This window comes from Zootoca vivipara, chromosome 5 (genome assembly GCF_965207765.1).
Source record: "Zootoca vivipara chromosome 5, rZooViv2.hap1.1, whole genome shotgun sequence".
In the NCBI taxonomy this organism is placed as follows: domain Eukaryota; kingdom Metazoa; phylum Chordata; class Lepidosauria; order Squamata; family Lacertidae; genus Zootoca; species Zootoca vivipara.
Window position 1 is genome coordinate 58,294,807 of NC_142588.1, and position 15,274 is coordinate 58,310,080.

Below are 15,274 nucleotides of genomic sequence, written 5' to 3' on the forward strand. Positions count from 1 at the left end.
TACTGAAGAAGGAATATTTTTCAGTTTCATTTCCTTCTCACCCTCACTTTTTTTTCACCTGGCGAAATTTTGAGGTCTGTCCTCTTTAAACTTGTGCCTGTTCGTGCAGCCTCCACTTTGCGAAGGAAAAGCAGAAAGGTAAGTGTGGCGAGTGGTTGATCTCCGCTCCGCAAGGAAGAAGGAGCATCAGACGGGCTTGGCGTCGCAGCAAACAAATCCAGCGCTCATTCAAGAGATCGAGGAGACTCGAAGCGCTGCCTGAACTTCGGGCAAGCCAAGGGGGATGAGGGATGCCCAGCACGATAGGACTGATACGTTTCCTCAGTGGGGCTTGGAGTGCTAAGGCTGCAAACCTATACACGCTTACCTGGGAGTAAGCCCCATAGAACTCAGTTGGGCTTACTTCTGAGTAGAGGCGTGTAGGATTGAGTGGACCGTTGGAGCGAGATTAGCATTGGCTTCTCACTGTAATGCTGCTTTTCTGTTGCTTCCCATAGTATGCTTTCCCTCCGTATCAGGGATTGGACAAGAAAATATCCTCTTCAGCTCTATTCCAAGGGCCTTTTCCTTCCTTGAAGGTTTTTTGAGCAGAGGTTGGATGGCCACCTGCCATGGGCACTTTAAATATGGCTTTTCCTTTTCAGAAATGGGATCTGTCTATTTGAATTCCATGTAATTCTAGATTTTGGTTGCGACTGTAATGCTAGAAAATTTTCTTTAAATTGCCATCACTTCTCTTGCTTTCATTGAGTTTTTGAAAGTATCTGATACATCTTGCTTTCTTTATAGCATGTCTGCTCTAGGTACTTCGGGTGAAGTTTTGGAATGGTTCAGAGCCAATAAAATGCAGATTTCTGCTGCTATCAAAGACTTATTTCCCTTTCTCTTTATCCTGCGAGACAAGAAAATAATATCTGAAGAGCAGTTTAAGGTGACTATTGTAGACATTGAATTTATTTTTTAAGATGTGCCTGGGTTTTCGGACTTCATCTAAGCCAGGATTGGGGAATCTTTGGCTTCCCAGAAGTTGATGAACTGCAACTCCCATCAGCCCTAGCAAGCATGGTCAATGGCCAGGGTTGATGGGAATTCTAGTTCAGCAACATCTGAAAGGCCAAAGATTCCCCACATCTGTCTGAGCTTTCCTGGAGCAAAACCTGACATTATAGACCATTGTTCACATGTCTGCCCAGCTAGTATATAAAGCAAGGGGTGGGAGATGTCTTGCTTTAACCATCAGCAATGTATAAGAAAGGGGGTGTTGAACTCTCACTGCCTGTTTTTTAGCTCATTGGAATCAGTTACTTTTTCCTTTTCCTAATACTTGAAGGCAGCCAATAGGGGAGGAAAATGGCTGAAGGGAAGGTAGGAAACAAGAGGTGGAAAGTTGCAGCACCCTTCTCCCATGTGCTCTTTTTAATGCTGAAGTACCAAACCCACTGAGCCTAGGGCTTGCCGATCAGAAGGTCAGCAGTTCGAATCCCCGCAACGGGGTGAGCTCCCATTGCTTGTTCCCACCTCCTGCCAACCTAGCAGTTCAAAAACATGTCAAAGTGCAAGTAGATAAATAGGTACCGCTCCGGCGGGAAGGTAAACGGCATTTCCGTGCACTGCTCTGGTTTGCCAGAAGTGGCTTAGTCATGCTGGCCACATGACCCGGAAGCTGTCTGCCGATCAGAAGGTCAGCAGTTCGAATCCCCGCGATGGGGTGAGCTCCTGTTGCTCTGTCCCAGCTCCTGCCAACCTAGCAGTTCGAAAGCATGTCAAAGTGCAAGTAGATAAATAGGTACCGCTCTGGCGGGAAGGTAAACGGCATTTCCGTGCACTGTTCTGGTTCACCAGACGCAACTTAGTCATGAAGCGAGATGAGTGCCACAACCCCAGAGTGTCCGCGACTGGACTTAACGGTCAGGGGTCCCTTTACCCTTTACCTTTTTACCCATATGGCACAGGGCAAATGGCTGCAGCTGTGGCATAGGGAGATGTTATACGTGACTCATAACTGGAAAGGTTTTCAGGGTAGCAGGAGGAATACAGCATGAGAGACAACAGAGTGTAGTGAACAGTGTGTTAGACTTGGATGCCAAGATCTGGGCTCAAACTCCATTCAGCCATAGTGTCCATAGAGTGAACCTACACCAGTGGTCCTCTCCCAGCCTAAGTTCCCCTCTCCACCCTGAACGCCTTTAGGGGAGGTTTGGATACAACAGCACCCATTGCACAGGAGGAGGAACCTTGAAAGTTAGTGTGGGATGTGACCCAGAGAAAAGTAAAGAAGACACACTCCTTAGCAGCAGCAGGTCAAATGCCTTCTTTGCCATTAATACAAAATATAGGAGAGGGATTTTAGCTGTGCTGGGCCTTGGAATTTGAATTAGATTTGATTTCTTTGCTTATGCTAGGTTTACCATCTTGGATGTGATGGGAAATAGGATACTTACTGTATATGAGTTTTAAAAATGCTTGTGTATTGTTGTTTTTTTCTAGAATTGTTCTGAGCAGGTATCGTCCAATGCAAACGCTCTTCATAGAGTGATATACAATGTACTTGAAAGCATTTCAAACAATGTGTCAGCAGTAAAGGAGATTTTCTGCCAAGAGAACCTGGAAGCATATCAAAATTTAAAGCCAATATTTGAAAGCCTGGGAAATGGTAAGTTATCTTGTTGGCTGTGCTAAATCTGCCTGGCAAACGTAAAAGATAAACAGTCAAAACGAAAGAAAAATCATCAGATTTTATTGAGAAATGATGTACCGTGTTTCCCCTTTTTTAAGACACCGTCTTATAACTTTTTTCCCTCAAAAAAAACGGGGTGTCTTATTTTCGGTGGGGTGTCTTAATTTTGCCCGACTTCATTCTGCATCCCTCCACACTGCCCACGATTCTTCTGCCCTGGGGTCAACTCACAAACCCCCAGCTTCTCTTCTGCCTTCATCCAGGAGTCTTTTCCAACGCTCCAAGCTGCAGCCGCCAGTTTCGGGCGGCGGGGAGGCAGGCCTCCTTGACTGGGCCAGGCGGAGGCTGCTGGCTCAGGCGCTCCGCCCAGCCCGACAGGGCGCTCCAAGCGCTCGGCACTGCAGCCGCCAGTTCCGGGCGGCGGGGAGGCAGACCTCCTTGGCCGGGCCAGGCGGAGGCTGCTGGCTCAGGCGTTCCACCCGGCCCGACAGGGCGCTCCAAGCGCTCGGCGCTGCAGCCGCCAGTTCCGGGCGGCGGGGAGGCAGGCCTCCTCGGCCGGGCCAGGCGGAGGCCACTGGCTCAGGCGCTCCGCCCGGCCCGACAGGGCGCTCCAAGCGCTCGGCGCTGCGGAGCGCTTGGCGCTGCAGCCGCCAGTTCCGGGCGGCGGGGAGGCAGGCCTCCTCGACTGGGCCAGGCGGAGGCTGCTGGCTCAGGCGCTCCGCCCAGCCCGACAGGGCGCTCCAAGCGCTTGGCACTGCAGCCGCCAGTTCCGGGCGGCGGGGAGGCAGACCTCCTTGGCCGGGCCAGGCGGAGGCTGCTGGCTCAGGCGTTCCACCCGGCCCGACAGGGCGCTCCAAGCGCTCGGCGCTGCAGCCGCCAGTTCCGGGCGGCGGGGAGGCAGGCCTCCTCGGCCGGGCCAGGCGGAGGCCACTGGCTCAGGCGCTCCGCCCAGCCCGACAGGGCGCTCCAAGCGCTCGGCACTGCAGCCGCCAGTTCCGGGCGGCGGGGAGGCAGACCTCCTTGGCCGGGCCAGGCGGAGGCTGCTGGCTCAGGCACTCCGCCTGGCCCGAACGGCGCTGCGTAGCGCTCGGCATGCTCCACGCATAGGGAGAACGAGGATCTTTCGGCTTGGCTTTCCGTCTCGGAAAACTTCACCAGGGAGTGGGGAACTGGCAGCGAGGAGCCTTCCCAGACGCAAACGCCAGAGGGAAACGGAGCTTCCCTGTTTCTCTGCGCTGCTGCTGCTGCTGTGGTCGCCGTCTCCTCCTCCTCCCACTTCGGCAGCCCTCACCGCGGTTTCCCACCTTGGCGCGCACTGGCCTCGCCAGCAGCCACGCACGCGCGCATGCTACCATCCCTCCGCACGTTTTCCCGGTCTCAGCCTCGGCGCTGGAATTCCCCCGTCTTCGCCCAGTGAACTGCCGGAGCAGCAGCAGCTGTTCCCATTAACGGGCTGCTCCCCCATTCCGGCCGCAAGCAACGAGCTTCTCTCTCTTTCCTCCTGCTGCTTGTGCCCTTGGTGCTCCGTGCGGCACTGCTGCACGCTTTATCAGTGCTGCAGCGGCCGCCGCCGCTTCCGGGCACCGACACGACCCGGCAGGCTTCCTCCTGTCGCGGCCGGTGTGCTGGGTCCCGCTAGCTGGCTGGGGTGCTCAGTGGTCTTGCTCCGCGCGGCGCGGAAGTATGGCTTATTTTCGGGGTATGTCTTATAGTTCTCAAATGCTTAAAAACCCTGCCATGTCTTACTTTATGACTACGTATTAAAAAGGGGGAAACACTGTAGTAGTGAGTGTTTGAGCCATGGAATATTCCCAACCATGCGTTGCCTGCCATCTGCTGGTGAATTTATTATTATTCTGTTTATTTGAAAGTACTTATTGTCTGCTTTTTATTGTGAAAAGTAATATGGTGGTTTACAAAATAAAACCAGTATACTAAAACAACAAGAAAACATAAACCAGAATATTCAAAGTTAAGTAATACCATTACTAAGGATCAGTGCCCAGGAATGCCTATTTAAATTGTAGGTTTTTACCAACTTTCCCCATAAGTGCTCATTTTGTCTCTAAGGGAAGGTTATTTGACTGTGTCAGAATATGGCATGTCTAGAATATCCTCCTTTGCTTTGACGAAAGACTTATCTCTCCTTAACACATCATAATTAGAGGGGCATCCAACTTTGACAGTGAATGGGCTAGAATATGTGAAAGACCGGGGTGGGGGGCAGAGAGCAGGTGAGGGTGGGGCTGGCGCGTGTCCTGGGGGCATGGTGTGCTGCCTGCAGGGGGGTGGCACCCAGTGCAGGGTGCAGGGCAGCCGCGATGGCACCCCACCGGGATCACACTGCTGTGGGCGGTTCGCTCCCCCCGCACCCCTCTTCCTCCGCCAGTGGTCCTAAACTGTTCAGAGCCTTACATGTCAACACCCATCACCTCAAACACAGTTCAGTAGCAAATAGGCAATCAGTGCCGTTCCTCCAGCAGTGTTGATACAGAATCGTAGACTTGGAAGGGATTCCAAGGTTCACTTCGCCCAATGCCCTGCAATACAGGAATCTCAACTAAAGCATCCAAGACAGATGGCCATCCAGCCTCTGTGATGTGCATGCATGGAAGGATGCTGTACTAAGCATTTTGCACCAGCTGCAATTTGTTATAAACCCTAAATGATTAGATCAGTGATCTCCAATCTTTGTCAACTACTGGATAATTTTTCAGTTATGAGAGTGCTAGGGGCACCGGTCACAAAATGGCTGCCATAGGGGTGTGTGGCATAGCACAAAATGGCTGCCATGGGGAACATGGCATAACAGAGAGAGAGAGAGAACCACCCCCAATAATCTCATGTTTAAATTCAGGGCTGGCTCAGAGCATTTTTCAGCTTTAGGCAAAACAAGAAATGTCACTCTTTGGCAGCCCTCTTGTCACCTGCTCCTCTCCTGTATGCCACCCACCCACCCCAAGCAGAAGGCCGCAGGGCAGCAAAAGGCTGTAGAGGAGAGGAATGGGTTGTGGAGAGCAGGCATGGAGGTGGTGAGTGAGGGTGTCACAATGGGCAGGTAAAGAGGAGGAGGATGCAGAGGGCAGGAGTAGTGACTGGGTGTACCACCTGACACATTTGCCTCACCTTACCTTGTGGGCAGGCTGGACCTGCTTACAATGGAAAGTCAGCTGTGTCCTGCTGGTAATGATTATGATAATTGGTTTTACATATACCAGTGCTGTTGCTGTCCATAGTACAGTGGTACCTCGGGTTACAAACGCTTCAGGTTACAAACGCTTCAGGTTGCAAACTCCACTAACCCAGAAATAGTACCTTAGGTTAAGAACTTTGCTTCAGGATGAGAACAGAAATCATGCTCCGGTGGCGTGGCGGCAGCAGGAGGCCCCATTAGCTAAGGTGGTGTCTCAGGTTAAGAACAGTTTCAGGTTAAGAATGGACCTCCGGAATGAATTAAGTTCTTAACCAGAAGTACCACTGTATCATGAAAAATAAACAAGGTAGCCCCACCAGTCTTGTTTGCTTAGAAAGCACCTGCACATTTTGTTGCATAACTTTTTTTTTAAGGAGGACTGGAAACTTACTTAAAACAACAAGAACAATGAAAACTCAAAGTTTGAGGACCTTTCCCCAGGGCACCACTGGAAGCCTTCCCAGGTGTAGTGCCCTGGATTAGATGTTCACAACACATTTTATCCATTTAATTTAATAATGAGGTGCTAATGCCCTTGTTTTCTTCACACACTTTCTTTTCAGTTCTCCAGCGTGCTACAAATAGCTCTACCACAGGACTTGGGAGCAAGAACATACTCCAGGCAAAGAAGAACAATTCTGAATTCTCTGGACCGAAAGGTGAATTTCACATGGGTCTCTAAATGCTTCTGAGGCATAGACTGTGGTAAGAGAAAAATAGAATAATATAAGGCAGCTCCCCCAAAACCTTCCACCTACAAGACCTACCTGAGATGGATGAAAATTAGATACCCTTCAGGTAGCCTTTTTATTGCACATTCCTGATGATTTGTGCTAATAGGGCTATTGGGATAGTCATATGTGTTCCTGCTGTCAATATTGTTTGCGCTTGCTGAAGCTTGAGGCAGTTGCACAGTTTTATTTCAAGTCAGTGCATAGCTTGTAACTTCCTTCTGAAGTTCTATAACTTTTTATGTCACAAATGTTCTGCTATATTTTTGTGATGCTTTTGTTGCGCTATAGCACCTTCGGGCAGCAAGCTAAAGCAGACTAAATATACCACTAAAGGTAAAGGTAAAGGGACCCCTGACCATTAGGTCCAGTCGTGACCGACTCTGGGGTTGTGCGCTCATCTCGCATTATTGGCCGAGGGAGCCGGTGTACAGCTTCCAGGTCATGTGGCCAGCATGACAAAGCTGCTTCTGGCAAACCAGAGCAGCACATGGAAACGCCGTTTACCTTCCTGCTGTAGCGGTTCCTATTTATCTACTTGCATTTTGACGTGCTTTCGAACTGCTAGGTTGGCAGGAGCTGGGACTGAGCAACGGGAGCTCACCCCGTCACAGGGATTCAAACCGCCGACCTTCTGATCAGCAAGCCCTAGGCTCAGTGGTTTAACCACAGCGCCACCTGGGTCCCTGCTAATATACCACTAATGGACTATTATTGTGTGAAGAACATGTTGCAGAATACACCCACAATAAAACATCTGTCTAGAGGGGCCCTTACTGAGGCCCACTGGTCTCAAAATGCTGGCAAATGGAAACAGGGTTGGCATAATCAGCTGCCAATTACTGACATTATTTTCAATTGATATCTAATCCATCTTTGGAAATTGAAAACACCATTTTCCTTATGGGAAGGAGTTCCATATTCCACCTTTCCCCAAGCCAAGTACAGTACAGCCATTTTCTCAGCAGGTATTGTGACTAGTCTTCTCATTTTAGGCAGAATTTGCTGACCCATAAGAACTAAGTGAGGAAGTTGTTCAAAATTTCCCCTTTTTGTTTCAGGTCTTCCCTTTCTCCCTACACCCAAGTTTGATCAAGAAATGTCAGAACTTTATAAAAAAAAATTTTTTTCAGAGGGAGAAGCCTCAACAAGCTATCAAGGTATTGCATAAAAATAGATGGAGCAGGGTGGGCACTTCTGAACATAATTTTATATGAAGAGGCTTTTCAGTTTTGACATTCATGTTTCATGGCAATGATGGCATATAAGGATTGGGTAAAATTAGACGAGAATATGTTAAATTTGTAGAAGGTATTATTGTCTTAGGAGGAAAAAGGATACTTTAGATTGTGCAATTTTTAAAATTTGGGTATGTATGGGATAGCTTCACTTACATCAGTTGAGTTAGATCCTGCTAAATCAGGGTATCTAGGCAAAGGCAACCGGATCCCTTACCAAATTTGAAATTGTTCTGTTAAACCTGGGATCTAAAGGTAAAGTATAGATATCAGAGATTTATGGAGAATTGTTGGAAATTTCATCCAGCCCATTAAGAAGCCCAAAAACTATCTGAGAGGCAGACATAGGATAATAATAATAATAATAATAATAATAATAATAATAATAATAATAATAATAATAATTTATTATTTATACCCCGCCCATCTGGCTGGGTTTCCCCAGCCACTCTGGGCGGCTTCCAACAGAAAAATGAAATAAAACAATCTATTAAACATTAAAAGCCTCCCTAAACAGGGCTGCCTTCAGATGTCTTCTAAAAATCTGGTAGCTGTATTCTCTTTGACATCTGATGGGAGGGCGTTCCACAGGGTGGGTGCCACTACCGAGATGTGAAATAAATGATATGAAACAGAAAAGCATGTGAACCATTAAAACCATCAGGGTCTCTTTCTGCCTGCATAGTGCAGAATACCACACCAGAGTCTCCCATAGGTGGTACAAGGTTCCAGTTTGATAGCTATCATGTACATACTGTATTACCCTTTGTCTAGCTGTAGTGTTTTGGCTGGGCTGTGGTCACTCGGTAACATATTTCAATCTTTGATGGGAATGCCTGATTGTCAAAAACTTTTAGTCTGGCATATATCAGGAATCAGTAGTATTATTCAGGACCCAATACAAATTACACCCCAATTGTAACTATTTTTAGGACATTAAGATGAACATAAAGCCAAACATTTTGCTAATCTTTCTGCTAGTTGCAGCTAGGCTGTCTATCACATAGTTGTGGGAAGCCTTGAAAGACCTAAATATTTCTCTTTGGTATAATAACATTTGGAATATAGTCATATCTGAGAAGCGAACATATCAGTTAAGAGTATTGAAAGGTGAAAACCCCATGACTTTGTGCTGCTTGGTGAAACTTGACACTGACTGATGCTTTTAGTATGGGATGCTTATACGTCGTATGTATGAACTTTATGAAGCAATGTATGGGATTTTCCAGATTTCTCTTTTCCCGTTGTTCCCTGTATTGTGTTTCCTTTCATTGTTCTTGTAATTTAAAAAATGCCATTTTTAAATGCTTAATACACAACTGCACTGCTGGCCTGGCACTATGAAGGCATTCCAGGGCATTTGGGTGGAACCTAGCCACATATTAAAAATGTTGTGAAAATGCTTAATTTTTTTTTTTGAAAAATGTATTGAATTTGCCATAGCTCACCATCGCCATCTAGTGTCACATTTGTACAATGTACTTTACAACACACTTAAAACTTTTTATTTGCAGCTGTATAGCTGAGTCCTTGGTTTCTCTTTTTAAAATGAGTGAAAAGGGGATAGCAATTCCGTACGACTGTAAATGGCTTCTTCTTCTTCTTCTTCTTCTTCTTCTTCTTCTTCTTCTTCTTCTTCTTCTTCTTCTTCTTCTTCTTCTTCAGGACTGAAATTTGCTGGTGCGACAGAAAGCATGGCAAAAATGTCTCAAGGACCAACTAACACCTGCTTCAAAATGGGTGGCGTTCCGAAAGGTAAAGAAGGTGCAATGGTATAGATTCCTCATAGGTTCTCCAAACTAACCCCTTCCACAGTTCTCCAAAAGCAGCTTTGGCATACACCCTACAAACTGGGCACGGGTGTTGTCCATATGTCATTTATTTGGTTCCTAGCTGCCATTTTGCCCACTTCTTTTTAAATGCCTGCCTCCATTACCCAATCCCCTGTTTTTGTTGTTGTTGTTTTAACTGCATGCATGCAATGTTAGCCATTACCAATAGTCACAGCTTCCTGTTATGATGACTATGGAGCTCCATTCTTGCTATGCCTTGAAACCTGACCCCTTGGCCCTATGTGAGTTCAAGGAACTTGCTTCACATTGTGGTTATATGCTGCAACCTGACTTCTCAGTTCCCAGTTCTCTTAAGAGTTGGCATCTCTTTTCCTATTTTCTCTCAGAATTTAACTGCAAGCTATCTTCTCTGTCATCGCTAGCTGCATCCCTGCCCCATCAGCAACTTTTGGAGGGCACTACTTTGGCTACCCCTGCTGTAAGCTATAAGGGGCTCAGGCAGGGCATTCCACCCCCTTTTCCCACCCCGCCCCCAACTGATGCTCCACATTGTGTAGCTGCTGTTGTCTGGTTGTTAGTTTATTAATTTTGTGGCAACATGCTTTAATAGATATACTTACATTAGCCTTCAGCTTATGTGGGCATGGGAAAATATTATATATAATGCCTGCCAACATACCTGACAGTATATCTGGTTTAGAATTGTGTCCCAATATATTTTCAGGTGATATGAAATGCTACTTCATGCCACATCTTATCAGCAGGGTCTGTAACTTGGTAAGACTGCTGTCATTTTACGGAAACCCAAAATATGGAAATTGCACCATTTGACATCAATTTCTCGATTTCCTCTAGGAAAAGGGATACAAAATATTAATAAAGGAAAGCCGAATGTCCAGGGCTCAACAGTGATTGTTACTTGTGGAAAAACTAAAGGTGTTTTATATAAGGAAAAATTGGCAGCAGGTAAACATTGTTTCGAAACAGTATAATTGTATGTCTAATTACATATTTTAAGCGAATTTTATAGCAATAAGAAGTTAAAATCTTTGTGTTTGTGTCCATGAGTGTGTTGGGAGAAAGATGCATCCATGTGGCAGTAGGTGGGTGTAATTGTATGTTTGGGAACGCTTAAATAGTCTTGTAGGGAATTGGTTTTTTATTTCCCACTGAATCCTGGGTAACTTAGAGCAATTCTATCTATACTACAATGAGATTTCCAGTACTTTCAAATCCTTCAAATCACAGTTCAGAAATGCATGCTTAAATGATTTTTTTCAACTTAAAAAAAATTACCACAAAAGTATTGTATTGTATACTTCCACTTTAACTAGTGCAGCATATCATTTGTGTATTAGACCATGTGTGTGGGGAACCTTTGGCCCCCTGGATGCTGTTGCCCCTGATCATGCTTGCTGGGGCTGATGGGAGTTGTACTTCAATAACATCTGGAGGGCCAAAGTTTCCCCACATTAGACTGCATTAATGCACTGCAGTTACATCAACCCATAAATTGTGAATTGAAAATAATTGGCAATTCCTCCATATTTTAAAAAAGACAACTCAATGTATATAATTATTTGGTGCTACAGTTTTCAGGACCATTCTTACTGGATGGAGAAAATATGCCCCCCCATTATAATTATACCAAATGAACATTAGAAGAGAAACACATTTTACATTTCATGTAATTAATGCTATTTTTTTTTACTGGTGGTATTGGCAGGCCCAGTGCTTGTGGTCAGCCATGTTGGGCATTGGCCAAAGACTCCAGGGCCTCTGACCAGCCCAGCCTTTTGCCCAAATACTCCCCTCCATGCTCAGGTTGTGGTATGTAAGCACTGCTTAGAGCTAAGGTTGTCCCTATCTACAGTGACTTGCTAGACACTCACCTCACTGCTCAGAGAAGTGCTCTGTGTGAGGTGTCTGAGAAAATGGCTGTGCTGTCACTGCCACTGCAGCTGGAAAGGCTTTAAAAACCTTTTTAGCCACCATTGACCCTTTCTCAGATCTCAGATGTGGAGGAGATGATAGATAATCCACCACCACTTATGCTACTTCAGGGGGCAGGGAAGGAAGCAGGAGGAATGGGGGTGGCAAGAGGGGAAGAGGATAGTGTTGCAGTTGCCACAGAGAGAATGCTTGGGACAGGAATTGAGACCTCCCTCCCTGTAGTTGGTGTTGGCCCTGAGCAGGTCCCACGCTGAAATACATTTCTAGTTTTGATATTTCCAATGTAAATCTTGGAAAGGGAGCTGCTGGTGGCAATTTCTTTCTCCCTCTATTGAACTTTGCTGAATGGGACATGCTTTGCAGCACTGGCGTAACTTCTCTGTTACAGGAGCAGCACAGAAATCTATCAAGGGTTTTAAGGGAACATGGTTCACACCACAAGAATTTCTCACTGAAGGAGAAATTGCAGGTACAAACTGGAGAAGAAGTATCCGCTCTCAGGGGATTACATTAGAATCATTAATAAAGGTACAGTATGCAGTTGATTTAATGCCTCGTTCTTTACTTGTAATTACAAAGGAATTTCAAATGATGACACCAAGGCTTTCCATATATTTATCCACACATATGGTTCCTGTCACAAGTACAATATCCTGTATTACAAGTGAATAGCAGCACAAATTGTTTTTTGAAAAAGCCATTGTCTAGATTCTAGAATGCCCTAACACAGGAGCTGCCCACAGACAGGTGATACGTTTCCTGCAAAGGCTGCCACTGGTTTCTCTGAATAGGCGCTGCTGAGTGCTGACTTTTCAGATATATATTTTTAATAGTAAGGCTCCAGCTCTACCAGAAAATTAGTTATGGGACAAAATGTGTGGATACCTTCAAAGCAATTTCAGTGAAATAATTTGAGTGTGGCGTGACCACCTTGTATATATTTCCTGTTGCTGAGGAATGCTCTCTGTTGCTATTAGACAGCAATACCATTCATACAGGTGAAACTCGGAAAATTAGAATATCGTTGAAAAGTGCATCTATTTCAGTAATGCAACATTATTATTATTATTATTTAATTTTTTACAAATGCTTTCCTTTGGAAACTCCACAGTAATAAATCAAATGTTGTTGTTGTTTAGTTGTTTAGTCGTGTCCGACTCTTCGTGACCCCATGGACCATAGCACGCCAGGCACTCCTGTCTTCCACTGCCTCCCGCAGTTTGGTCAAACTCAAACCAAATAAATCAAATAGTTACAGCAATACAAAAAGTAAACAAAAATAAACATCGCTATTACATTTCATTAATTACATGCCATTTATAATTGGCCCGCCTAATGACAAATAATTACCATTATAACAAATAAATGCTTGACATATCTTGCTTTGCATGTCATGCATCTATCTCATATATTGGTTTCACCTTTTAAGTTGCGTTACTGAAATAAATGCACTTTTCGACGATATTCTAATTTTCTGAGTTTCACCTGTATGTGTGTAAAATAAAAATTCTGTGATCTTCACAATCAGAACCAGTGAGACATAGCTGACTTCCTGTGATATTCCACCAGGTTGCTGGGGATAGCTGTCTTTTTCATTTTGTTTTATCCCATTCCACCCCACCCACAATGGCAGCTATTTTGTGCTCCCAGCACTGTCTCAAAATTTGAAATGTGCCCACCAATTCAGAAAGGTTGGCGACTTCTGCCCTAACACAATATAAAACTGAGCAGACATAAGGATTGTGCCAGCTAAAGGCAAGATCTGTATTCCACGGAACAATGATCTATGGAAGTTTTATGATTACAATAAAGACTATGTTAACAAAAAAAATCTGATGGTACAGATTGATTATAGTATCAGCTTTTCTAGACTGGAGACCCCATTGTTAGATATGTGAAGTTCAATCCTCGGTTGCAGGGTAGAGTAGGAACAGAATCCTCAGTGGGAGGGATTGTAGGCAGTGAGATCAGTGGGAAATTAAATGCAAAAAGTACAGACCATGACCATTCAATTAGGGCTAGGATTGTTATATATTTCATTTATTATAGACCACCTTTCAAGGTTATCTTTCCCCAAAACACAAAATATTGCAAGCATAAAAATCATAATATACAAGACAACAGGTGTGCAAAATAAGGACTGTGATGCTTTGCAACAGCTGTGCCAATTCATGAAACTTAGTAACAATCCATTTCATGCAGAATACATTAGTAATGCTGAATTTATTATTATCTGTGGTGAGGTAAGAAACACCTGTATCTCTTCAGAGCAAAATGGAAGTAATTCAGCTTTTCACACGTGAGCCTATCTTTGATGTTCCTTTGCTCAAACATGGCAAATTTAAGGTTAGTAGCAGAGTGTCCCAGCAGAATGAAATATTTTCCTACTGGATTTTAAATAAATATAAATAGTAAGGTGTCAGTAATGTGTCTCATTTCTACCATCTAATTCTGATTATGTTTGGGGATTCTGTTTGTGCCTCAGAGCAAACCTAATAAATGTGATGTTTATTTCAGGACGGCATGCTACCTGAGCCAGCACGAGCTTCCCTGGGAAAAAATAAGGTAAACAAATTATGAATCCTTTACTAGATTGTTTGTAGATAATACACCAATCTAAATGGGCATCTACACATTTTATTTGTCCATTTATGCATTAAGATATTTCTGTCTTCCTCTTCTTTTTTAAAATCATTTTAATCATTTTTATTAAATTTTCCACTTTAACAATCCAATCCATTCACATTAAATATTCCAAATTATACATATACATATCAAATAATCCAAATATTCAGCCAAATTATAAATTTTTTGGGACTTCCCATCCTTCAAGCTCAGAAGGCTCTAATCCTCATCATAATTCTATTGCATTTCAAGTCATTTCCGGTGATTCCTCTATTTCTTTCTGTTGTTAGCCTTCATTCTTTTGCAGCCTCTGAGTTGTTCCCACAAGCGAGTTAAAACAAACAAGATACTTCTGTCTTGATCATCTCCAAAAACATTATATTTACTTCAGAATAAGGAGGTACAAAACATAATAAACAAAAACATTAAAACAGTACAGTGGTACCTCGGGTTACAAACTTAATTCGTTCTGGAGATCTGTTCATAACCTGAAACTGTTCTTAACCTGAGGTTCCACTTTAGCTAATGGGGCCTTCCACTGCTGCCGCACGATTTCTGTTCTGTTTGTAACCCGAAGTGTTTGTAACCCCAGGTACCACTGTACTGAGATTCATAAATAGCCTGACAAAAATGCTGAGTTTGTACCTGGTATCTACAGTATATGAATATAAGAAGGTGGTAAGACTCACCTTCGTAGAGAGGTCATTCTAAAGATGCAGAGCCACCACCAAAATCAATTTATTAATTGATTTCTTCAGATTTGTACTCCAGTTTATTCCATAGGATGCATGTCTGTTAATGTACTATCGGGTGGCACTGTGATGTAAACCACTGAGCCTCTTGGGCTTGCTGATCGGAAGGTCGGCGGTTCAAATCCCTGCAACAGAGTGAGCTCCCATTGCTCTGTCCCAGCTCCTGCCAACCTAGCAGTTCGAAAGCACGCCAGTGCAAGTAGATCAATAGGTACTGATGTGGCAGGAAGCTAAACGGTGTTCCCGTGAGCTCTGGTTTCCGTCACGCTGTTCTGTTGTGCCAGAAGCAATTTAGTCATGCTGGCCACACGA

The 15,274-nt window shown here is 44.5% G+C and overlaps 1 protein-coding gene across 2 annotated transcripts in view; it reads left to right on the forward strand.

The window, feature by feature from the left end:
- The window catches only part of LOC118093497 (nuclear body protein SP140-like protein), a 27,393-nt gene continuing 12,119 nt past the window's right edge, over positions 1-15,274 (forward strand). The window contains exons 1-9 of one of the 2 annotated variants that reach the window (XM_035132726.3): positions 1-138; positions 790-931; positions 2,488-2,653; positions 6,434-6,529; positions 7,663-7,761; positions 9,505-9,594; positions 10,488-10,598; positions 11,974-12,113; positions 14,103-14,150. In XM_035132726.3, the coding sequence (XP_034988617.3) occupies positions 791-931; positions 2,488-2,653; positions 6,434-6,529; positions 7,663-7,761; positions 9,505-9,594; positions 10,488-10,598; positions 11,974-12,113; positions 14,103-14,150 (891 nt within the window). In that variant the 5' untranslated portion in view covers positions 1-138; position 790. The remainder of the gene's footprint in view (positions 139-789; positions 932-2,487; positions 2,654-6,433; positions 6,530-7,662; positions 7,762-9,504; positions 9,595-10,487; positions 10,599-11,973; positions 12,114-14,102; positions 14,151-15,274) is intronic. The other variant, XM_088669700.1, reaches the window with a different exon arrangement.